The sequence below is a fragment of the Aythya marila genome, assembly GCF_965140915.1.
Source record: "Aythya marila genome assembly, chromosome: 7".
Lineage (NCBI taxonomy): Eukaryota > Metazoa > Chordata > Aves > Anseriformes > Anatidae > Aythya > Aythya marila.
In genome coordinates, this window is record NC_139048.1 from 37,219,626 (window position 1) to 37,246,836 (window position 27,211).

At 37.0% G+C, this 27,211-nt stretch overlaps 1 protein-coding gene across 1 annotated transcript in view; it reads right to left on the reverse strand.

Annotated features, from left to right (window-relative positions):
* Positions 1-27,211, reverse strand: part of GRID1 (glutamate ionotropic receptor delta type subunit 1) — a gene marked incomplete at its 5' end in the record, with an annotated part of 538,355 nt that overhangs the window by 8,191 nt on the left and 502,953 nt on the right. Inside the window, 3 exons of the mRNA XM_082765290.1 lie at positions 9,727-9,967; positions 11,302-11,468; positions 19,832-20,027. Coding sequence (XP_082621416.1) covers positions 9,727-9,967; positions 11,302-11,468; positions 19,832-20,027 — 604 coding nt within the window. The remainder of the gene's footprint in view (positions 1-9,726; positions 9,968-11,301; positions 11,469-19,831; positions 20,028-27,211) is intronic.

Genomic DNA, 27,211 nt, shown 5'->3' on the forward strand with positions numbered 1-27,211 from the left:
AATAAATACAGAGGAAAGAGTACCAATGGCACATCTGTTACAAATCAGGTAATGGCAGGTAGACCCCTAGTCTCTTTCAATGACCTGCTCCCACATTCGGTGTAATCCATGAGCTAAGTGCAATTACACAGAAATAGTGTCTAGTCCTCACAACCAGCAGCAGACTCAAACCCAGAAGGTGAGAGGCTGTGATAGCATCCTCATTCGTTAATACAGAAGGGGACATTTAACATCATGCTGAAGTATTCAAGCTTTAAAGTCCTTACCAAACTTGGTTCACAAGCATTAGAAGCTGGTAACTACAAAGAAAATGAATGACTCGTTCACATTATACAGATGTTTCCAGTTTTCATGAGGTTAAAAATAAATGGATATAAGAGAATGCACAGAAACATTTTTCAACACAAGCAGCAAAATGCAGTAGTGAATGAATGCTGTAAGCATGCCAATGTCTCTGCAAAGGAACTCTTTTTAGGAGAAAGGACATGGGGAAACCTTTACTGTGTACGCTCTGCATATATTATAGTTACAGGCATTTACAACAACACAAAGATCAGGTTCAAGGGGACTTCCAGGGACAGGTAATGAGGAGAAAACTAGCAAGGATTCATCTGTGCAAGCATTTTCAACAACAAACCAATTATCTGTATGTTTATTATAAATTCTCACCATACTTCTGAGGCCCAGCCTCACATCATTGGCCATCTCCAGACAGAAAGGGAAAGGAAGATGTGGGGAGAAAAAGAAGGATCAAAACAGTGAGGCTAACAGTATATTTAATATTTCACTCTTTTTAGCAAACATATACTTATTACTTGTTATACTTCTGGTTCGAAATAGCAAATTCTAGTCACTGCAACCAAACAGGATTGTCTTTGAGGATGGTGGTTTCAGAATTCAACTATGACATCAGAAAATCACCCCATGAGATGACAGATTATTCTTTTACAAAGTACAGATTAAGTTCACCAACATTCTGTTCCAAAACTCACCAAAAAAATAAGGTGATTCTTTACATTCTTTTACACAACTTTTAAATTACTATCTAGTTCATAAAGGAAGTAATTTTTCACTCCACTGAGCACAAAACAAAGCAGCGCTACCCTTTACCAGTCTGATTTATGCTTCTGGAGCATCAGACATAACAGATTGGTCACCATCCTTCTTCACCATTCTAGCCTAGCCAAATCCAAACCTCCAAAATTCCCATTTTTGCTACCATGTCACAGTACCAGAGAGATGTGGCACAGGAGCCACAAGGAGTTGCTTCTGCAACTCTCTTGGTGCCCAGCAACAGTTGCCTTACAAAGCCTCTCCTCCTCCACTTCAGCTATGTGAAAGTTTTAGAAAACTATTACTCCTGACTATCAGTCATGTGTATTTTACTTAAAAACTATTTTTTTAAAGGTTTCCGCATCCCCATTGAGGGCATATTTTGGAAACTGCCCAAGCTCCTATTTCAATATGAGAAAATAAATGGACAAATCATTAGGTAGCTCAGCATATTGAAAATCTGTTCAACGGTGTTCTAAAAGAGAACCCTCAGATAATAAATACTTCTGAAAAAGAAATACCACTTGTTATGTTGAGCAAAAAGATCTATTCTCCACAATAGTAGCACTTGGGTTTCTTTAATATTTTTCTAATATTGAGAATAGGAAACAGGTTATTTCAGGTATTGTAAGAATGATTAATTTCAATGGACAAATAGATTTATAAATTGCCTGTTATTACTGTACAGTAAGTTACTAGTACTAATATTTTTCTTCTTCAAGAAGAAGCCAATAGCTTTTAAAATAGTCTGACCACGTTTAAAATACGCTACCTATCTGTCCTAAACAGATTCTGCTGCACAAAAACTATAGATATCTCCAGAAGATCACTTCAGTACACATATAAATTCCAGTTTATGCTTTAGACATGCTGGTTCCAAAGAAACGTAAGTTTAATCTTAACATCTAAGGTGAATGGAAGTTTAAGCTGGGTGAGATCTTATCTAATTTATGTACACATTTAAAACAATTAGTTGGATCAACATCCAGGTCCCTTTACAAACAAACAAACAAACAAATCTTGAGGAAGCAGTCACATTTTATGTTTATTATTATTATTATTATTTTGATCTTTAACTGACTTTATTATTACTGAACATTCAAACCTCCTCAAGACGCCAAGTCTCCAATACCACTTTAGGCTGAGATAAAATATCAAACATTAGCTCTGTAAACATTGTGTGAAGAATCTAAAAGAATCTGACACATTAAGGCTCCAATTCAGTAAAACACATAAGCTCATGCCAAGCACATGAGTAACCACAGAAGTTCTCTGGGATAGGTCATATAATGCAACTTAAGCAAATACTTCAATTCATTACCAAACTGGACCTTTAAACAGGTTGCTTCTTTCTGAGTTCTCTGTATAGCAACATGCATTTTTTAAACTTATTTCTCTTCAGATTTTCCTTTTATTTTTTCCCTTAGGGTTTATGCTAAGTAAGTCTAGATCATATCCTTAAGAATCCAATTTTTCTTATATGACTGACAGAAAAATTAAACAAAACACAAAAATCCCTTCCTTGCACCTAGGGACATATGCTGGAACCAAACAAATGCTTGAATACTGCTGTGGGTATTGGGAACCTGGGCCCAATGTCCTTAGTCATGGGGTAGACACGTCACTTTTAATCCACTACAACCTTGACATAGATCTGTGGTGATCAAGAGCAAGACTTTATCGATTGCGTTGGATTCTGGATGAGCACACTGCTTGTGATCTGATATTACAGAATATCTGCATCACCATTAGGGACCTCTAAGGAGAAAATCTTGTTTCTTCATTCATGTAAAAATACAACACTGAATTGGTTAAGGTACACTTGAGTTCTTGTACAAGGTGATTTAAATATCCTCTTTTTTTGGACTCTAACTGACACTTTGAGCTTGTACTTTGTCATCAAATAACATTAAATTTTGCATTCTGGAATGACTGGTTCCTAACGCTACTTTGCTGATTTTAAAATGCCAGCTGAAGTTTTTCATTTTATTATATTCAAAGTTAGTTTGAAACTGAATTTATAGATGGCATTAAAATGCATTATTTTGCCAGTGTTTGCATTATTTATTTCCCCAAAAACACTTTATTTTTTTTTTCTTAGAAAAGTAGAATACAATACAGTGGTACAAACAAATGATCACTTATATGCAACTGAGCAAAAAATGTACAAAGATTTCAGACATGTCATAAAAATACAGAAAAAATAATTTAAAAAAAAAGATAAAATATAGAAGACATGCAATGAATGGAAAATAAAACATCAGCTTGATGATCTCATGTTTCCTTTCACTCACAAAAGGAACCATCCCAGGGGAAATCAAATTGTCAGATAAAAAGATAACAAAGGAGACAATGTAAATGATGTGACAAAGAGAAAGACGAGGGTAGTGAAAACAGTGGTGAAGGCATAAGACTTTAATAATCAAAACCAACGTTGCTGACACCATGCTGAAGGTATGGGAGCCTCAATTGCCACGGAATAATAGTAGGAGAATATGGCGCAGATCACAATTCTATGCTGTGACAAATTTTGATCCATTGGACTCATACCTGTTAGCTCATATTTCCATTTCTGAGGTACACTGGGTTTCGTATTCTTCTAATGCCAGAGGAAAGTCCTAGTGAGTAACATTCATGACTGCTAAAGCTGGAAGTATGGATTTTTGAGGTAGGCTGGAATTTGCGTATCATCAAACATGGGAGCAGGGGAATTTAAGGCAGACCATATAAAGCTGCCATGGAAAGAGATAAAGTCTTTCTTTCATTCATCCTGAACACTGGCAGTATACTTGTGGTAATCTTCAGAGTAAGTTTGCTACACCTCCCGCTATACTACAGAGCTAGAAAATATTGTGGAGTCTAAGCTTTTTGAGATTCAAAAAATATTTAAAATAAATAGTCTTGGGAGTAGCCAATGTAATAATAATGATAAGTAATAGTAATGATAAGATGCTGTTACTAGTATACAAGTCTGTTCCCACTCCAGACAGTACTTGAATTGCTGCTCCCTTTTAATAATGTGAAAATAAAAAGTGAGAACAAAAGCAAAAAGATTATGTCAAACAAAATGATTTTTGCAGAAGCAACAGCAAGTTAAGAAACTAAGATGCAACGATCATGATTGTTAATGAATTATAAACAGGACACAAGATATGAGGCAGTGGCTAGTAGCAAATGAGTACATGGAAAATGTTGTTATTCCTTATTCACTAAAAAAAGTAAGTCTTCATGCACTACAAAATCACAAACACATTGGGTACAGCTGATGAAACACTCGCATTGCTAGGAGTAGCACAGTCTGGAGATAATACATTTCTGATTTATAATATACATTTTCAGAGCTAAGAAAGAATCAAACCAAGAATTTCTTGAGATCATTCTAACATCATCTTTCAAGATCTGTATTAACAATATGCAAATCAATCTCATCCTTTATGAAAGATGCAACAAGTATCAATTCCCAGCAAAGATATTATCTTGTATAATATCCTAAAGTGACTAATTTTTTTTTGATATGAGGTTGTCTGTTAATTTGGTTTTAGTGAATACATCTTGTGAAAAGTGAAAAATTCAACTTTTATTTCCATGAATAATATGATATATAATCTTTGCTTCTAAGTCTTTATTGTTTTGGAGTACAGTATGTGGATGAACAAGGAGTGATTTCTTAATAGTTCTGAAGAGATCTCAGAGGTAATAAACTTCAAGGGGAACTGTACATTGCAATAAGACATAGCTGATAAAGCACAAAGGATGCTGCTGAGTCCGTTGCAGTAAGCAGCTATACTGGATCAAAACAACAATGGATGTTTGAAAACCGTCCGTCAAATGAAATAAAAGATAGGAACAACGTGATGGTGTGGTGAAGGTTTTGGCAGTTAAATAATGCAAATTACATCAGAATTTACTGAGATCATGAAATAAATGCATGGGACTAAAAGATATAGAAATACAGAGATAATTAAAGCTTGACATTTATATGCTACTGGGTTTCAATACTGTGTGATTGTTCAGCTATCCAGAAGGGGCATAGAGCAGAGTGACTGAACAGATATTCCAATGTTAATTTTCAATTTTCATTTTACAATTCTCCAGATCTCTCAAGTCTATCAGAGTCTAAAGATTAGGTATTGCAGACTGCGAAAACTTGAGATTTTAACAATAAATATATGAGCTGACTAAATTTCATAGTGAGTATAGGATGGCTGAGCATTAACAGTAATTATGAAAAGTTGATAATAATTCCTATAAAATCTAATTTGAAAAAGATAACCAAATGTAAATGTTCCTGAATTAGAAAGTAATAAAGGCACTTAAACACTACCAAATATCTTTCCAAATTTAATAGATGACAAACCTGAACCCTGAAAGATGAACTTGGCATGGTCTTGCAGCTATACAATTTTCCTGATATTGTTGGAACTAATCTTTCTGTTGTTAATCTGATTTGATAAGGAAGCACATTTGAAAGGATCACATTATGATTTGCACATAAGAAATCATTAGAAGTGTTTTTACAAATCTCCTTCAAATAGAATCAAAATATCCTGTATCTACATCCTGAAAGGAAAAACAAAAACAAACTAACAAAAATACCAACCCAGTCTTCACTCTTGAAGCAAGAAATTTCACTATTGATTGCATGACAGAATTGTGAACCAAAGGCAATTGAGTGTTTTGGGAAAATAAAGTCCATCTTTTCTAGAAGTTCATCTTAATGAACAGACTTAATGGGCTGAAATTATTTATATTTAACTTGTTTCATTTTGAGAAGAGCTAAAAAAAAAAAAAAAAAAAAAAAGAGATAACGCCAGTACAATCTATATTTGTAAAGTCCAAGATATGCTGTTAGGATTCAAGAGAAAAATACCCCAGTTACATAGCTTACACTGCATTTTTATACTCACTGTAATTAAGAGTTGTGATTTATACCACACAGACCTCTGAGTCCTTGAACATCTCAGTGTATTGGCTCAGGATCATCTCTACAAAGGCCATAGGAATACAAAGAGGAAGAGGAAAACCCTAGGAACTGGCAAATATCATCACCTTAATGTCAGCTGAAAACATTTCTTCCATGATAACCAAAGTTTTGCACATTCTTTTGGCTACAGGCTTCATGCTGACCCTCAACAGACAAAATTATAGTCTCTAAAATGCTCTCTTTCACTCCAGCAAGCTGCATAGCCACGCAGCCCTGCCATGAATCTGTCGGAGTGGTTGAATATTCATCTTCCCAATATCTCTGTTTTTTTGAATTGGCCCCAGCTGGCATGATAGAACCAACGTGTGGGTCAAGCCAAAAGCAGGAACTTATAAAATGGCTCTGCAAGTTATGATGACCCCTCATTCAAACCCGAATCCAATTTTATACAGTTGATTTACAAAGCTGCCAACAGCATAAGGGTCACAGTAGTCTCTGACTGCCTCCTTTTCTTTATGATGGCTATTGCAGAGAATGCTATTCTTTTTCTGCATGAGGTGACTACCAAAGCCAAAGTACAATTTTGGTCTGCAAAAGTATTGGCCCCTTCTGTGACCTTCAGAGGGTCTGCACTTCACAGAAGAAAATGGTCAGGAGAAATTCTAATTTCCACAGTCTTTAGGTGATATAACAATACTCCTTTTTTTTTTTTTTTTTTTTTTTTTTTTTTTTTTTTCCACAGCCTTACCAAAAGAAGCAGAAGAAAAATAAAGTCAGCAGCATGGCTTAAGCTGGCAGCTGTTACTTAACTAACAACTTGGATGGAGTATCAGATGCTGCAAAGAGGCAGATTTCAATGATATGTATGTGCTATGCATGTTGTAGCTCTGATATTATGGCCACCACTGTAGAAATGTTGGATAATATGTAGTTACAGAAAAGAGATATCCCTAAATACATTACTCCTTGAAATAAAATCCTGTTTTTCCTTTTAGTCCCCACAGCTGTTACTGTTCCTGACTTGTAGCTTGAGCAGAGGAGTTCCTGGACCCATCCTTTCCAAAGTTTTGAAACTTAGTTCCCTTAAATAAATTGAAAATCTTCATCCAACCTGCATATTACCATCTCTTCTAAAACTTGGTTCCTATCTTGATTACAGTAGCTATCAGGAATCCCACTTCAGTCCCTCCTCACGAGTACCTAAATATCTCTGCTCACTAATCTAGGAAGAAATGTTTGCTACATCCTTTCACTAATTTGTTAAAGTGTATTTTATGTTCACCGTTCTCTTCAGCTACTCTGACCTATTCCAGAGATGCTTTTAGCCTCCTGCATTTCTCTGCACCAGCCTGTCCTCTTTCAGGACCACTCATGATGTACAACCCCGTCTGCCCCTTAAGCCATCCTTATGCTTTCTCCTCCATCTGCTTGAACTTGTGAACCCTCGTGCCTGGTGCCCTTTTGTCTGGAACGCTCGCTTTCTCTTTCAGCTTTAACACCTACTTGTCCCAGGAATCCCACCGACTTTGTTCCCTCTCTCTCAGCAGCACCCACAAGACCAGGCTTTTCTGAGCCTGTTCGCATGTGTTGTGCCTGACTTGAACTTGTCCTGCTTAACCCCAGACCAGCTGTGCTCTATGGGCAGACTCATTCCCACTCGCATGTGATCTTCCTGAGTACAGCTTTACCATATGGGTAACTAGTACACTTTACAAGATGGAAACCTGAAAATTTACCGTTCATCATGAAAACTGCAAAAGAGGATGTGAGGAGCAGCCTCCAGCACACTGGAGGGAAAGGGAAAGTGGAGGGGAGTGGGGAGGGGAGAAAAGACAGTATTTTAGGTGATAAGAGTGGTGGGGAAGGCATACAGGGATCTGTAATAATTTCTGTAACAGATTAAAAAAAAAAAAAAAAGAGAGAGAGAAAAAGAGAAATGAAGGAGATGGGTATAAAGAAAATGTTTAAAGTCAGGAAGACAGATCCTTCCTTAGAGATGGAAATTAAGTATTTAAAACTCCTTGCAATAAAAATGGCTGTTTTGTTTTGTTTTGTTTTTTCACTCTACCTGTATGAAATCCTGCCTCTGGGGCATATCCTCATCTCACTCCACAAAATGTGCAAAGGTGAGTCCCTGAGTGCTGAAAGGAGAATGCACTCCAGACTGTGGCAAGACAAATGCTTGTGTACATGTAACGTTAGGACACTTTAGACAAGGTCCCTACCCCTTTCCCCGCTGGGCTTTCACAGTGGTAACTAAATAGTCTACTGCTAAGGTTTAGGCCTTAGTAATGCTAATGTGGAGTGAATTCTACAGAGCAGCAGGGCAAAATGCTACAGTATTTAACCAAAGAACAATTAAATGTGCACTTACGTTCATTTGAAAGCTTGTTTACAAGCAAGACTGCCTACTTGTGCTCTCTCTGTGGCTGCTTTTGGAGAGCTGCATTGTGCAACATGGTGACATGCTTCCTTTTAATCAAAATTTCTCTTTTGCTATTATATGCTGCAGAGCCACAGGCGAGTGACTTTGCAGCTTTGTCCCACAAACACTATATAGATGTTTATCACTGACACTTGACGGATGAATTCAAATGGGAGAAGCAGGAACTAGGAGGAATGGAATCTTACTGATAAATATTTCACAACATTACAGACTGCAACATATATCTTCAGATCCCATTTGGCAGAATTGCTTACAGGTGATAGGTACGTCAATTATTGTAATACTCCTGGCAATCTGAGAAACATAGATTGGAATTGATGGGCTATGTACTATTTTCCAGCTGTAGTGCAGCTCGCTGCTATTATTTAGTTGTAACAAACATCTGTTCCAAGATGAAAGCACCTACAAGTGCCTCTGTTTCAGAAATTACAAGAGGTTAGTTTGTTAAACATTTAATCTATGTAAACAAATACAGGCTTCATGCAAAACAGATCTGACTATGGACTGATTATTCTATCATAGCATTGCTAACTATTACTCACTACCATGGCAAAACATGTCAAAAACAAGAAATTCTCAGATGTATATTCCTACATAAAATGTCGTATGAAAATCAGTTTACTCAGAGGCCCCTAGGTTTAGAAATAAAATTGATTTCAAAAGAAAGGAAGCATTTAAACTGTGTCATGGCAATATGGCTTATTCAGTAATAACTAGATGGTTTATTTTTAATTGCTTATGCACTTCTTCAAACTTAGCCTAGGTCAGCCATGAAGGAAAATGAATACCAGCTGCTGGCAGCTGTATAGCCTGTGCAAGATGGACACAGTTCTCACAGCCAGTGGATGGGGTCTTAGATCAGAGAAAACATCACCACAGTTGGCATGACTGGGTGCCCATGACTGGCCTCCCTGTCACTCACAGCAGAGAGGCCGAGGGCATGTTTCTGAACTACTCTCTTACCCCTAAAGGTGGTCTCTCCAGGTCAGGGTTGAGGCACATTGGTGAGGCAATGTGGGGAAGTTTGCACTGCTGCTGCCCGTGCTGTATCTGCTCTATAAATAAATAGAGGACTTTAGTCTCCAGGGCTGTAAGTTTGGCACCTTCCATGTGCACAAAAGATATGTTGTGGTTTCTTGTTTGTTTAGAAACAACCACCCAAAAAGTTATATGCAAAGCTTAGTATGGCAAATCAAAATAAATCAAATTTATTGTATGAGAGCACCTAAAATCCCATGCCTTCCACTTGCTCTCTCTTTTGTGTTTTCTACTTTTAATTGTGATAAGAATAAAAGTTATGGACCTCTTTCGGAGTTTCTTGATGACAACGGTTGCTGTTCCACCACAACTCCAATGCTGCCACCAAGCAGGCAAGAAGAAGGCCTATTGCTAAAATGCAGAAAACGCCTGCAAAGCTGTGCAGCTTGAGTGCCTTCCCATCTGTCTGTGCATTGGTGTGGCTATTCAGGTCACAACGCCCCATACGTGGCCACCATTTCTGTTTAAGAACATCCAAATCTCCGCTTTCTTGCAACTCCAAGATCCTGCAGAAATTTGAAAACACAAGCATTAAATTCAATGACAATTTTTCTACATCTTTCCATTATTTTCCTCTTACATATACTACCCCACAGTTCAAAAGTTTCTTGCCATCCACCACCCCCATGTAGGATTCATCTGAAACTCTGCTATATAGGCTATCTTTCTAGTCACAACAGCAGGTAAACTTTACTAGGTAACTAGAAAAGGGATTTTCAGAAATTCCATTGCGGTGCAAGAAGCATTCCCAAGGGAAATCACCATATTCCAGTTAGTCATGGCTGATCTGTCTACATTCAGCTGCAACAGCTGGTCCCACTAGTGAAATACACAGCCCACTCCACTGCTGCTCTCCCACAATAATTTCAAAATCATATGAGACTAAACATGCTACTATTTGTGCACCACTTATTACAAATCTGTTTAAGCACCGACCAACTGATTTACTTCAGCAAATGTGGCTTATTCAAAAGGATTTTACTCCAGTGCTGTTACTTCATGCTTGAATTACTGTGTTAACAGTTGCTAATTAATCATTGTTTTGCCTCTTGTGAAGTGTCCCTTCTCTCCATGAATGATTCATTTTGGATTTGGTTTGATAACTGTTTTTACTGTTTACTAACAACCATTTCTCTTGAGGCAGCTTTCTTTTCGGTTACACAGCTGGAGCTGTACTCCTCCTTCTAAAGAACGAGCAAGATGGGGAAATCTTGTGCTAGTTTCCCACCTCGAGAAGTGCTCACCTTCTGCTAAGGCCACATGCAACTGCACAATGGCATGTCTTCCTTTCAGTGTACATGCTGACATGAAAAAGACACTCACAACTGATAACTCAGCGATCACTGAAATGCCACAGGTATCATAAGTCCTGGCAGTCCCATGCTATACACAACAATTCTTCTTTTCCTGTACTATTGTGAGGCTGCAGCCTGTCTCGCCACCCTGAAGGATAAACTGAGATATTATTACTTGCTTGCTGCATGAAAGACTTTGCTTCATAGCCTGAAAACATAGTAGGAATCCAAAATCTCTCTTTTATCTTTCCCCTAGATCATACAGAGCTCTGGGGACATCGGTCCTTTTTCTGCCAGGGCCAGTGCTGCCTGGAGGTGTGAGGCCACACACCATCTCCAGTCCTTTCCTCTCTAAGCAGATGCACATGGAGCAGAAGTAGCAGCTTTACTGAAGCCTGAATTAATAACCTTTCTGCTGTCACAGAAGGAAGAGAATTAGGTTTATTCAATAAGTGGTCAATGCCAACATTGAAGTGAACCACCAATGGGATTGCCACGCTGGCAGCAGAAAAGAGTCCTATAAAACAAGCTTTGTTTTGGTTTACCTCTGGGAAAAAAGATCTCTGTAGGGGCTTCCATGCTGGAGTGCAATTCCGTATCCTTTGCTGCTGATGCTGTTTCCAATGACTGTCACAGAGCATTCATCATCTGTCAGTGCAGCATATTCCACTACTGTAACATCCCACAGGAAAGCATAGTTTCCTTTCTTTGCCTGTAAATACATCATGAACACAACAAGATATTAACTAAACTACATTTCTAGGTATGAGAAGAAAAAAAAAAAAAAGGCAAATACATAAACCCTTAGCTTGTAATTAATCCGTGCTGGTATTTCATTAAGATCACAGTTTATCTGTAGACCTCCAACATCTTAATATGTTTCTAACACTCTTCCATCCCAGCCTTACCTCACTTATGCTTTTCCCAGCAGTACCTCCCCTGCTTCAAAACTCCCTAATATGTCTTCCATTTTTAACAGAGAGAGCGCATGCGATGACGTAGTCAACTGTAAGTTTAGGAAAGGCTTACATAACAGATAATTAATTATAAATCAAAGCCATTGCTTCAGCTGATGAGATCTGATGTATGTGTTGTAGGAAACATGGATTAGCAAGAGTGGGACCAGTTCCATACATTTATGTAACTAGAAAGGTACAGGATGAGCATGAAGTCGTGTTTCCTAATCATCCCAGTCACCAAAACAAGAATTTTACAGCTTCTCTCAAGTAAACGTGTAAGTAAAAGAAATGCCCTCCAAGAGCCATGTCAGTCCTGTACCAAAAAAGCATGCTCTGAGCTTAAAAATAAAGTTTCCTCTTTTCTTCACAAGAAGAATCACCAGCATCTCCTATTAGCTCACTTTTGGGACAAATCTTGTTCTATTTTAGCACACATCCATGCAGATGTCCTTAAAGTTAGCCTTAATTGGGATTCACGCCAATGCCTGCATGTAGTGCATATAATGAATGTAAATCACCTTGCTTAACATAAGATGTAAGAAAAGTCTCTAGACAGGGATTCAGTAAGAGAAAAAAATCATCATTTTGTTTGGTTAAAGTAATCATTGGTTTCCTAATAAATTTAACTAGTATGTTTTTAAGTCTCTAGTGAATCTGTAGAGCACAATGGAACAGATGGGTTGGAGCGTCTAATGCAAATACATGAATAATCACAAGTGCAGACTTCCAAGACATTAAAAAATGCACTAACACGCACATGCACACACACACACATACACGCAAAACACCTTTGAGTAATTTCAGATTTTTCTTTCTTTAGGTCAAAACAAAGCAAGATGGGAAGGTGTAAACCTTCCTATATTTCTTCATGGAAACTGAATCACCAAGCTTCCCTAGCCAATGGCTGCAGTACTGACATTCTTCCATGTATTTTCCATTTTGTGTAAGCTCAGTTTTGAATCATACCTGTAAGCCTGTAAGACTCCCTTAGATCTTTTATTATGCCAAATTCCTCAGCTGAGCAATTAAGCTAATTTTATTTCACCATCCTTTAATATAAACCATAGCTTTCTGAAGTCCTTGACAGTTGTTTAAACATGACAATAAATCAGATGGGTGAATTATCCTCTAACAGATAGAATCCAGGGAAATAAAACTGAAAACTATGTTTTTGCCTGGATTTTCTGTAAGCTACTTGCCACAATCCACCTCCTTTCTCCCATTACATTCTGTCTGCATCCAGGCACTCAAAGATCTCCAAGTTCTTTGGTTCTGAGTTAAGCCAGAGGAAAAATATGTTATAGTTTTCCTTTCTGGTATGATTTAAACGATCCTGTACTGACCACTTTGAAAATAAATTTTTTTAAGTGTATCTCACCAGTGTGGTTTGCTTTCTCCTCTGCTACCTACCTGGTCAGTTCAGAGTAACAGTAATTAAGGTATGTAGCTTGAGACAACAATTACTACACTACCTCAAAACAACATTGAAGTCTAAAACACAGCATGGGGATTACAGAATTAAAAAAAAAAAAAAAAAAAAAAAAAAAAAAAAAAAGAGTTACAGGAGCTTACTGTTAAATTCATACATTTATTTAACTGACACAACTTGCTAAACAAGCATGCTCAAAAAAATCTCTCTCACTTAAATGGTACTGTATGAAACCAGATCAGAGCAAGACTTCCACACCTGCAATAATATCCCTGGCTGTCTACATGAACTAATAATGGTGGTGGAACTGAGGAAAGAACAAATAAATCTCTGTTTACTGCATGTGACAGCCTGAAAAGGTTTCATGACCTATCGACACAAGGATGCCTAAAAAATAAATATGGCGAGGGAGGGATTCCTCAAGGCATTTAGCCTATATTCAGCTGGTAATGTATACCTAAAGCCTAAAATGTGTTTTTCAAAGGTATTTTCTGAATGATCAAGTACCCGTAACTAACTGGGTTGTTATCAGCAAACCTCTGCATCTTGCCCTCTGCTCTTCCTGTGATGGGCTTTAACATTTCTCATTTCATGCTTTCGCATCTGTGATTGTGCTGATAGGCCTCCTACTTGGTCAGGAATGGGCGTTAATCCCACAGGCGTTCCTGGCAGGGAAGGACCATCACAAGCCCTGTTTGTGCACATCTCAGGTTGTGTTCTATGGTAAAGAGTACACAGGCTTTTATTACCTATGATACAAAACAGTGTGCAAGCTCTGCTGCATTAAAAAGCACATAGTCATGGGAACAAAGACAATAGCATTTGTTACTCTGCACAGAATTTATTCAAAATCCGTGTTGCTAGAGAACAAAAACTTGCCTGATAAATGTACAGAAAGAGAGAGAGAAAAAAAAAAGATTTTGTCTAAGTCACTGTGCTAAAATGTTTTGATTTTTTTTAAATAGCTGTGTCTTTTAGTTGTTTCAGAATTGTTCCATAAATCATATTTTCAAATTAACAGTTTACAAAAAAAAGAACATTGACAACATGTCCTATATTCATCATCTTTTTCTTACTAATACTTGAGGAACACAGTCTTCCTCAAATATTCGATTTCAATTATAAGGCAATGTCTAGAGAAAAATCACATTATTGATTCTACCATTCAAGCCCCTAGTTTTCTGCACTTTATTTTATGTAGAAGAGCTTCGTACACTGACTTTCAAGGTTAGACAGATCTTTTAACAAGGTCTACTTCTCTTGCATTTGCAATATTGCTATCCTATGCCCTACGAATGTAAGCAGCAATAAACAGTCTACCAGATCTATCTTGTATCAATTTTATATTTTTATGACAAATAATACTACACAGTGTCGTCACAACTGTAGAGCACTATTTCTCTGACATCTTGACCATTTTAAAATAAATAGGAATCTGAGCTTTAAACTCTTAATTTGGTATACTTCTTAACTTGCAGCAATACTGAATGGAAGCCTGCTTCCCCTCTCTGATTATCAAAAAATGACTCTTCAAAGATTCCTCTTCCCTCAGGGAAGATTTTTCCCTTCCAAAACTTCTTCCACTTGTGGCATTTTTTAATCTGTAGAATAGAGATCTCATACTATTGAGTGCTCGTTGCATAGAAAGCTTCCTTATGACCAAACATTTAGTTGCCATCTAAATTCAGCATGCTTCCCATTCCCCTAACAGCTGTTGAAACAGCGAGGAGGAGGTAGATGGACTAAGAATTATAGGCCATACCAGGTGCTGACCTGGCTGTGTGGACAGGAAACATAGCTATGCTATTTTCATGACACTGTACTGAGGTATACCTATCCATGGAACTCATCATGGCCACAGTGCAGCAAAGCTCCATATCCTTGTGCTCTTGCATTCACAGCTTAGCCATCTAAAGCCTGAATTATATGTTTTAGGGCCCAAAATAGAATCAAAATGTTCTAGTGATCAGACATCACTGCAAAGAAAATATAGAGAAAGAGAGGGTAAAAGGGAATGTGGCAAATACCAGCTGAGAATTGGTAAGATAACTTGAATAAAGAATGACTGAAATGAAACAGAATAATAAGATACAATTTATACTTTAGACTTCAAATTGGATTTGATATTCTCCTCCTTTTCTATGGCCTTTTTGTGACTCTCAGCATGCAGACATATTGCAGAACAAAACAGAAATAACTCAGAGTTAAACTTTCAAAAACATCTTTAACAGAAATTCAGCCAAAGAAGCACTCGTTTCTTCCACCCAGCTGGAACTACTGTAGTGGTTAACACCAAAGACACCAGATTTATCTTTGATTCAAGAGGTTTAAGAAAACAGATTTCAGAGAAAAAGAAACTTGCATTAAAATTTTTTCTTCACAATCATGAAAAATTAAAAGGCCAAGAAAGATTGCCTCCTAGACAGAAGGACCAGAAGGAGAATAGTGATACTTCTGAAAAGCAGTAGCCAATCTCATAATGTTATTCTTCAACATGGTGGGAGATGGAAGAGTATTTTTCCAAGGACCCTGGTTTACTGACTGTAAAATTATGTTTTTTTCAAGAAATAATAAAACTTGAAACAAGATGAACTTCAAGTTCATCACTGATATGTCTGTGATTCATCTGAAACTTTGCAGGAAGCTACCACACTGAAGAAAAAAGTGGAATAACGTTACATCCATCATTAATCTACAGCCAAAAATGAAGTGTCATGATAGCTGATCCCATTATGTGGCACAGAAATATCAGAAAGTGACCTTTACATTGTTACTAGAGGAACGGTTCAAAAACAGGCTCAGATAACATTTATTTTCTGTTTAAAAATGATATGAGAAGCAACAGAGTTTTACTAAAGAGAGAACATGTCATTTAATCTTGTTGAAATTCTTTTAAAATTAATGTAATTAGGAGCCACGACAGGATGTAATATAGTTGGGCTTTAAGATGTAACATATTTGGGCATTTGCTTTTACTCCAAAAGCTGGTGGGTCAAGAAATGAAGAAATTTATGAGGACCCATGAAAACACACTGATGAGCCACAACAATTCACAACGCAAAATTCAGCGTGGACAATGTTGGAAAAAAGATTTCAGAAAATCCTATTCATTGAATTTTTAAATTACTTGTATGCTCAAAATAAAAATGGAGAGGTGCTTGTTCAACAAGAAAAGATCTCACTTAATGTTTATTGCTCATTAAAGAAGAGGAACTTTTTGAAGGAAGCAAAAAGGGAAGGAATAAACTCTTACTGTGTTGTTGCATAAACTAATGATACATTCACATTTTGTACTGTACTTGGTTTTGATCACTTCATCAAAAGCAATACACAGGAGGAAAAGAACGGATTCAGAGCAATTTTGGCACCAAATTGATTGGACAGGGGAACAAACTGTCTCCATCAAAGGAAAGCTTTTGAAAAACACAACAATAACAATTTAATTCTCTCATGTATATATATATATAAAGATGTATGTGGGAGTATATAGGGACCATATCACTTCATTCTTTCAAAGCAAAAATGGCAGCTCACAATGAAAAAAGCTACAAGTTATTTGGAAAGTCATGATAGCAAATAATTATCCTAAAGAACCGACTGCCACAGGGTATTTTGCAAACATATTATTCAGATTTGCAATTGGATTAGGAACGTATGCTGCTCCCAAACCAACATTGATAAGGCTGTGGGAGCTACCCACAGCACACATCTGGGGGATCCTGGCTATAGCTTGACCCAGAAAGAAATTTTCCATGCAACAGCAGTAGTCAATCTCCTTCTGTAGTACCAGAAAACTCAAGTGGCAAAATAGCATTTTGTGTGGACTTGCAATTTGTCTGGCAACCACCTCTTACTCTATGCAGAGACATTTATGAAAAGGAGGACATTTTACATCTACAATGACCACTTTCAATTGCCTTGGGAGTACAACAAAAGCAACTTGTGCCCTCAGCTCTGAAATGTATTTCTGTTGCTTACATGACTTTGCAGCACATTAATGCCCTCTCCGTGGCTGTATTTGTGTTGAAAAAGCTGTGTCTTGACAATAGGAGATGGCCACTGTGGCTACAGGGACTATGCTACGTCTGAAAAAGCAACCTCTTCCATGGCAACCAAATGCCACAAAAGCTTTCAGGACTTTCTTCCACTATTGTTCTTTTGTTTTTAGACAGTCAAGGGGAGCAGGAACATCTCTGGGAAATGAAGAGAAGTAAATCAAACTGAGACAACTGAAATACCTGCCTGTACCATAAATAAGCAATACTCTCCTATTTTGCATCAAAGCAGCATTCTTTTTGTAACTGCAGGTGCACTGTGCTGCTGTATGAAGAAAATTGAAAGGGGGAGGAGAGGAGAAAGAGTAATATGGACGTGTTTTTTCTTTCATTGTGTCAGGCAAGTCCTCATTCAGAGAAATGACTAAGGTATCTTTATATGCTAGAGGGATTTAGACTTTCCTTTTCCAATACAATACATTTTTTAAGGTACATTTACATCCCTTTCATGCAGCAGTATGTGTTTACGGATGGAAAGTCCAATTTCCCTTGCTGACATCATTTCTTCTTTAGAAAGACAGAATTTCTAACCATAATATTTGATACGGATAACTTGTCTCTTTATTCAAAAAGCTCAATGAGTTAGCAGGAGTGACATTTAAACTATAAACATGAGTGTTCAGCTGACAAAATTATTAAATATTAAGCCCAATTTATGTGTCTAATCAAATAGCAGCTTTGGTCAGCTTTGGGGACTGAACTAAATTTGGTTGTCATTGACATTAATTGAATGAGCTGATCAAGCTATATAAAAATCACCCTACAACATTAAAATCAAACTTAATATAAATAGTTATTACCACTTACATGAGACAAAGAAGTCAGCTCCCTAAAGACAATGCAGTTGGTAGTCTAAACAGCTTGCCAGTCTACAGCCCCATTTAAGGCTTAGCCAAATCTAGCTGTAATAAATGGCAGCATACAACTGGCTTACAGAATAAGAGTATTTATCGTCTCACTGGTAGAGACTGTCCGCTGACATAAGAACGGTAACAAAATAAAATAAAATAAAATAAAACATAAAAAGAAGTAAAATAATGTGCCTTTTCCTGAGGGAATTTGTTTTATTATTGTTTTTAATGCCATGTTAACTAGATAAGTACTTAATAGCACTATTTGCACTGTTTCTACTTTCTTTTAAATGTTTAGAAAGTCTTGAAATAGACGCTTCATTTTCACAAAATGATGAGCAGATTAAAAACAAAACAAAACAAAACAAAACACAGACTTGGCTATAGCCAGGTTTCTGCCTTGTACAGAGAAAGAAAGGGTATTTAAGCCAAGTGCATAGAGCTTTAGGAAGCTCAGCTAGGAGGTGGAAGAAGAGGGAGGCAAGGAGGGTGAACCAAAACTGTTGACTAAATATTCCTTTACTGGGAGAGGCAGAAGTCTTTCTCCCATAAAATAAGGATTTTATCCAGAAACCACACAAACAATTGGAAAGTTTATGTTAAAGGACTTTGATTTGGAAATGGAATGGCCTAGGTCACTGTGTTCAGCCCTGTAATGACATTGTAAAACCCAGTAAATTGTGGATGCTTTCCCTATGACTGTTGAGAAAAAATTCTAAAGAATAAAAGAACCGAAGCCCCAAAACATTCTTATTTCTCACTTACAAAAGTATGAGGAACTAATAATATATTTTTTCCAAATCAGTGTTTCATTGACAACAGAGTAAATCTGATCAAATAATCAAGACTTTAATAACAACTGTTTTCTTGTTTCATGAAAAAAAATCAATTGACAAATAAAGGAGACGCTTTTCTCTAAAGGAGAAGCACGTTAAACTTTCACTGACTACTTCTGTGTACCTTCTGCCATAAAGCACTCCCAGACACATGTGGTTTGATGTTAGTTATTACCTGTATTTGCTGAGCTACAAGATGGAAAGCAGACAGGACGAGTGGCAAACTAAGGGTGCCGGAAAAAGTGTGGACACTTGTGTTTTCCTAATCTCACCCGGGGCTGTTCATCACAGGACTAAGCACAAGCATATAGAATCCCAAGCTATTATATATATATCAGATCTTGATTCCAACATCAATGCTCAGTTTCACCAAAAAAAATTGCACAGTCATATATGTGAGAAATTAAAGCTAGGTGAAAGCATGCTGTCAAGTAAAAGAGTATATGCATATATTTAAGCCTGGAATAAACAACATTTTGCATGAAATTGCTGTTCTAAGAAAAACTAGTACATTTGCAGTGAATCTCTTAATTTTTGCTCGTGTTTCTAATACCTAGTTTAATCCTCAGGTAAAAACAAAACAAAATGAACAAACACACACATAAACGAGCAAAGGACAAGTGTCAGCACCTGGATAATACAAAGCATGATATTGAAGAGGAGTATTTCCAGAGAGCCAAGAAAGCTAGAAACCTTATGGCCAGAGCCAAAGAAGGACCTTAATAATGGAAATTTAGGCAGAGCTAAAGTACTTAAATTCAAATCCATGACTCCAGAATATGCTTCTTATTTGCCATTGAGTTACTAAAAGAAACTTTAGATAAGGATATTTTTATTTGAAGTTACAGTGTAATTGCATTAATGGGACTTAACATTATTAACTTCATGCAAACAGCATTGATGCAGCACAAAAATTAAATAAAGAACCCTGTGATCCAGTCTTACCTTTCTGATGCCTTCGGAAGGGTTCGATACACAATTATCTGCTCCATTATTCTTACTGATTGTCCTCCACAGTTCAGCAAATGTGTTATCCTGCTCCAGAGGGTTTGTCCCTTTTGCTTTAAAGTATTCATACACTGCTGAATCCCTGACTGTACCATAAGATATATCCATTTGTTTGGACAGATCCTGAAATGTTCTGAAATTCAAGCAATATTGAGATATTAGTGTTACATAACACGTGACTGAAATTTAATTCATTAAATGGTTTATATGTCTGTCTTTAGTCAAAACGAACCACACCAAGTAGAATTTGCATATCTCTTGCCTTCATCATAAAGGAAAACCAAAGAGTAATTTAATTGAAATGAGATCATATGACATTAATCACACCTGACCTCTTTTTTACCTCAGTAAAGATTTATTTATTTATTTTTGGTTAGATAATATCCACATTAAACATTATTGTGCCAAGTTTGCACAAGAAGGGAGTGTAATACAGATCTCCTCAAGCATAGGATAAAACTAAGAATGCAAATATAAACACCTAGCATCACTAGCAATATGTCACAGAACTCAGTGGGATTGGTTTGTAGTACAACCAAAACTCCATCTGACTCCAAACCAATACCACTGTTTTAAACAAACAAATAAAAGTCTTGGTTCTAATTTCCAGTAAGTATCAGTCACCATCTCTTTCTCTCTCTTTTCACAGCCTCTGGTAAAACAGACATTTTTCATTCACACACAGGCCTAGCTTTCATTTACTCATCATCATACCACTCTGGAAGTGTAAATGGGCCTCAACCTGAGTGACTGTGAATGCATCATTTATTTTCAAATTGTACAGAATGTAATTCACTCCTGTTTTACAGCCTTTTCTGCACAGAAAGGTGTAAATCACTGCCTCTGTCACCGAAAACCAAGCCAAGTTTCAAAACATTTAAAGGGGCATCACTGCCATCAAAAGAAGCATCCAATCAGTTTTCCACGAGCCACTGATTTCCACTCGTGTGCCCCCTTCCTTTGTCCCCAAGTCTCACTCTCTGCAGTGGTACAGTATTTTCCATCTGTGCATACACACACAAACACACATTCAGACACTGACCATCGCATGAGGCAGCAGGGAGTAAGCTAAATCTCATAAATAATAAATTGTTTTAGAAATATAACCACCTAATAATGAATACTTCTGATGCTTCTCGTATGAGCTAACAACTAAGTCTGGGCGAGACTAAACTAAAGTAACCCCCTCTTGCCTCTCTCACCCAATTCGTTTTTCCCAAAACAACCTTTCATTAAAGAAAAAAAATCCTCTTCAAAACATCTGAAAGACCCGCTCCTGCCACCTCCCACCCAATGCCAATTCTTGGAACTGTAAAAGCAAAGCATTTTGTCTGGCAGCTCCTGCAGAAGATCTCTTCAAAATGCTCCCAGGCAGTCTTCCTTTGGCCCATGATCTGAAGCTGTTTTCCACAGCTGAAGACTTGCCACAGACAATATTTTCTGCCACCCTCTTCCCTTGTTCACTGGGGCCATCCCACTAGTTACACCTTACACCACTGCAACGTTCCACACGACACTGTTGAAAGCACAGCAATCTAGGCACATAGACAGAAACCCACATAAAACCCACATACAAATATCTAGAGAACTCTTCCATCTTCCCCATCATGTCACCTCCAGGCCTCCCAGGTTTGGTCCCAAAGGGCCCCTTCACCTGCAGGCACTGTGACAGTCTGCCAGCTCCGTCGCCAAAGAAAAACCCTTCCAACTCACAAGCTGTTTCTAACATTTTAAGTGGTTTAAATTCTTAAATTGTGTTAAGGACTTTTTATCATTTTAAGCTGTTAAGCAGCTTGAAGTAAGACTGTGAGCAGGTCTTCTCTCTATATGCCACATACTTGCAGATTTGGGCTAACTCTGGGAGTTGCATCAAAACCCAGACCTGTTATTTCTTTCACTCTGTATATACCCCTTTGGGAAAATACAAATGAAAGTCCTGGAAGTTGCTGGATATTAAAAATTCTAAAGAAAATGAGAGAATTCATGCCGATCCTTTCTCTCTCTGTTTAACAGTACTGAAACATACTCTGATCTCCTAAACGTTTCCAGTACATTTCACTGAACAGGACCATTTTTCCTGCAGTCTTGATCTAAATGATGACATGCTACATTTAGTTCCTTTTTATTTTTTAAAATAAATTTCATCATATCACAGGGAATTGCTTATGTCCTGGGAATGGATGATCTGACTGTTAAAAGACACATTTCTGTCTATTTTATGTACAAATGACTAAGAAAGGTACTCGATACACACAGGCGGGTTTCTGTGGCAACCCTTTTCAGAGTTTGATGCACAGATTTCAGTACCTGTAGAAGCACATATACAGAAGCATACTAGCAGAAGCATTTTTAATTAATGTTCTTTAACACAACTTTCAGCTGCTAACAACTTTACAAATGTCTACTATTCATGCTGCCATTCTGTTTGAAAATTTGCAGATGAGAGTTTGAACGTTAAAAAAACAACTAGTTTTCATAATGTTTCATAATGTGAATATCTAGACCACTTCTATTGCCTCTATTACAGTGGAAGCTTTTTGACAGAAATGTGCCTTTTGTTTTAGCTAAATTATACTTTATTGACAATCACTACTTCTGTTTTAGCTAAATTACATTTTATTGACAATCAGTGCTGTACAAAAGCACAGTACATCTTGCTTTTTGAACAGCACATTTTCTTCAATTCTCTAAACATTGCAGTGCACAGTGAGCAAATTCTGAGTGTAGATCAAGTGCTTTGCTGGCCCAGCAAGCAGGTAATCAGCACAGGTGGCAGGGAGGGAAGCACAGACTTTGCTTGGGTGCTGTGGAGAAGACAACTACCATCCCTTTAGCTGGTAGAGTTTTCCTAGAAAAGATAATTTGGAATGCTGCATGTCTTAAGGATTGCATGCATCTTCCTTGCAGTGCCCCATTTGATGTATTATAAGAACAGCTCCTGACAGAGGAAATTCTCTGTACTATGACCAACATTGGAAACGTCTTCTGAGAGACACAAGATCACTAAAGGACACGGCTAGGGTTGCAGCAGGTAACCAAGTTTGCGAGTTGTTCCTGTAGCATAAATTCAGAAGGACAGTGACTGAGTGAGAAAGTAACCTTTATCTTTACCAAATGGACCACTTAGCCGAAATTATCTCAGAAATTATCCTGACAGGGAATGCTCTAGACAATGGATCTTACTCTGCATAAAAGATTTCTTTGTCTCTATGTAAATTTTATTTCTGCACTGAAGTGGAAACAATTCTCAGCATCTCCAAAGCTGGAGAAGTGATCAAAAGACCTGTGTATGGTGGGTAAGGTCACATACATAAAAGACACGGAAAGGATATTACTATCTCCTGTCTTTTACAGGATTAATTAAGATAATCACAAGTGCAGGTTCTAAACATTGTTATTTTAACTTCCTCAGATCTTCCATCACTAGACAAGATCATTCACTGTCAGCTTTCAGAGAGTGGTTATATCTTAGCATCGCATCATTCTCTAAAGACAGCTGCTTTCTTTGTTCTTTGACTTCTTTCATTTTTGTGACCAGCCATCAGCTGAAACCACCTTTGTTAGCAACTCAAATTCTTGGCTCACTTTCCTGTGGCAAAGATTTCACGTATTTAATATATAAAATTATTTGCAACAAAAATGTGTAGCATAACAAGATGCCCCATTAACCTTACCACCTCAATTATTGAATCTCAGAACCCATTAAGGACTCTCTGTAAGTGTGATTAAAGATAAAACTAGTAAAGCAGAAAAAGCCAATGTACCTCACTTACAGTTATAGGAGCTGACCTTCAATTTGTAGATAAATACATCCACTGTGCGATTACTATAATTGGCAAGTACATGTAAACCAATTGATTTAAGTAAATGTACCTGTGGTCTATCTAAACAAAAATGTTGTCCTTCAGAACTGTATTACCAGCTGAAATATTTAACCAGTGCAATAATGCCTGCAAAATAAATGCTACAATAGATAAATAATTTCCAGTGGAGTTGAAATTGCTTCACGTAGAGTCAACTGAAAACCACTTGTTTTATTTTTTAGAAACATATTGACATAAACCATATGCTGTGGAACAAACATTCAGGCTATAGTTGTACTAACATTTATAATTAGACCACTTGAAATAATTGCCACAATAAAAATACTGGCTAAGTTACACTTTTTGGAGATGCTTTCTTACTATTAAAAGAGTTGTGCAGCTGTAGATGCATAGCCTAAAAAGGTTTTGCCAGTATAGCTTTATATTACTCTAGAACTGCTATAAATAAAATAATTTCTGGATGAACAGTATGAACAAATCCTGTCTAAGTGACAGACTAAACCTGTCACTGGGTGCCTTTAAGTAACTGCTGATCAATTAACTCAATTTATAAAACTGCAACCTCAGTCGTAAGGCTGCAGGGCTTTTTCACCCAAAACTGTTACTCAGAATCATCAGATATGATCAAGGTATAAAAAAATTAAAATACAAACAAACAAAACAGCAAAGAAACAGAACAAAACCACAACGAAGAAGAACAACAAAACAACACAGAAAGACAACCGAACAGGTGCCTTTCATTTCAAAACCTTTTTTATTTTAAATATTTAAAATATATATATATTCATGGTAATGACTATTTTTATTTATTTAAAAAATAAATTTTCTTCTTTAAAAAAAAGTTTGGAGAACGTTGCACATCTGTAACCCTATGTGTAAAGTCCATTACTTTAAACAAGTTAATTACCTGGCAGAGTTATGTCATGATTTAATTCTCTTCTATACTACAGTAATAAATGTAACATTTTATCTTGACTTCAACCTTAAAGAAAGCATAACGGGCATAGTGGCAGCTCCTTGATTCTGAGGTAGTTTCTCATTAGCATTCACCACCACCAATGTTCTGACACTGTAAAACCAGGGATTTTTCCAGTCTGCTATTACTTAAGGAAAGTTAGTATTTCAGCAGTTTCTGAATCCACAGTATTATTTTAAAATGATGCAATATTTTTCATGCTTAGCCTCTGTTTGTTCATCTACACATAGACCAGTAGAAATAATATAGCTTGAGGTTAGACATAAAAGTAGTAATCAGTACTCTGCCCTTGCTTTTCCAGGTCGTGAGAAGACTTTAGAATAACCTCTCCCTTCATATCACTACATACATTTTGAAAACAATGCAATATAAATAATTCCTCTCCACTAAACTAATTGATTTTCTTCATTAATATTAATGCCTAAATCATACAGAAATGTTAAAAAAAACCAGTGCTTTGCCATATTTGGCAGGGAAAGCTATGTTCTTATTTTACCTAGGGAAGCCACTACTCTAAGATTATTGCTCAATATAGCATAATATTTTAGGTGACGGCTGCCATTAAGATAAAGCAACCTGGAGAAGATGAGTTTTAAGCTGCTTTACGTAAATGAAGCCTTAGAAATAGATACAAAAAATGTACACCACAAGTCCTAAATTTCTGCTTTTTAAATACCTTGAAACTACTTTTTTTTTTTTTTCAAACTTTTTTTTTCAAAACTTGGGAATTGATGACATCTACAGAATTAAATACTCCTGCAGTTCCTAACTATAAGTTTTGTCAACAGCATGTATTGGAGGGAAATTTGTGTTTTACACATTGGGGAAAAAAGTAAATCCACTACACTTCTAAGTATAAATGACAGTAGCTGAATTGATTTGACCACCTTATACTGACAGTGTAAACCCAAGAACTACCTATGAGCTGAAATCTAGCAAATAAATTCCTATCTGAAAATAGATTTATTTGATAAATTATCAATAGTGGAAAGCAAGGGCTTGAAAGAGAATGCTCTGTAAACTGCAGAAGTGTTCACATTTTGAGATACAGAATTGCTCAGCACTAGACCATCCATGGGTTTGTTTGCCAAGACAGTAAGGACAAACGAGAAAATGGCGTTTGTTGCTGATGACCACACAACCTAACCACCAGGAGACAGACTTTGAAGCCTGGCAAGCTTTGCAGTATCAGCTGCTTCTTTGTACATGTCTCCAGTGAGAAAACAGAATCACACAGAATCACAGAATTTTCTAGGTAATGACTATTACCTAGAGAAGAGACCTCAAGGTCATCGAGTCCAACCTCTGACCTAACGCTAACAGTCCCCACTAAACCATATCCCTAAGCTCTACACAGCTGGCATTTAAGGCAAGCAAGAGCAATCTGCAGAACTGGAAAATCTTTGGAAGTGAAGCTCAATCAAGGTTGTGGGCTGCAGTGCTCTGGCATGGCTAATTTATGGTTTTAAACACATATGAACGGAAGATCCCTCAGTTCACAACCTGAGTCCTCTTTACTTTTAATATCCATTTATGGAGCACCAAGGAAAAGAAATTGGGCCCTAGTCCAGTATGCACAGATAACCAAACTTTGGTCTTTGGATCTCTAGTTTTAAGGAAGATTTATGGGTGGAATGAAAATGTCTTAAGACATCTGAACCTGAGTTCAAACTTCCATGTAAAAACATTCTCTAGAACTGGTCTACCCAAGCTGAAGTTTAGCTGGCTGAAGACAAAATGAATAAATAAATAAATAAATAAATAAATAAATAAAAATCTGTTACAGATAGAATTTGCCACTAGTTGATGATATTAATCAGAGGCTTGCGTGAAAAGTTTTGTTGTCTTACTAAATCCAAGTTATAAAAGCACAAGCCCACTTAAAGCTAATAAAAAAGCAGGTAATCCTCCTAACCACCAGTGCAGCCAATAATCAGTAAGCCTTCAGTAACATTTCTGTGAATTTCAAGCATTTGTTGCCAGTACATATAGGACTGTTACTAGCATCTGTTAAACTGGATGTAAAATACATAAATTAAAATACAGGCCACTTTAAAGATTACCTCTAGGAGTGAGGCCAATAAGACTGTTCAAAGTACTGCTGGAATGGCAGTAGCCTCAGGAAAGAGAGTATTTAAAGGAAAGCAGGTTTAGTTCCACGTCTAATATATTCAGACTTCAGAAGAATTTGGTGCATGGTTATAATTTGTGCATCTCGTTGACTTTCTTCAAAATTATGAAAAATCAAACTGAGCTCTTAAATCAACCACTGAATTGCCAACTTCCCTACAGTGACGTGACCAAATTCTGCATTGTTCCATTTCACTGCCAAGCAAGTCACTTCAACCACCCTTAATTCTGCCTCAGCGTGGCGATGTGCACAGCAATGGCTTTCTTCAGAATATGCACTAAACAAAATCTTAACTTCAGTGTGAGAGGCAGTCCAGTAGAAATCAGCAGTAGTACTTGCATGCTTAATAGACCCTTTGCAGGATCAAGTCCTTCACCAGCAAATAT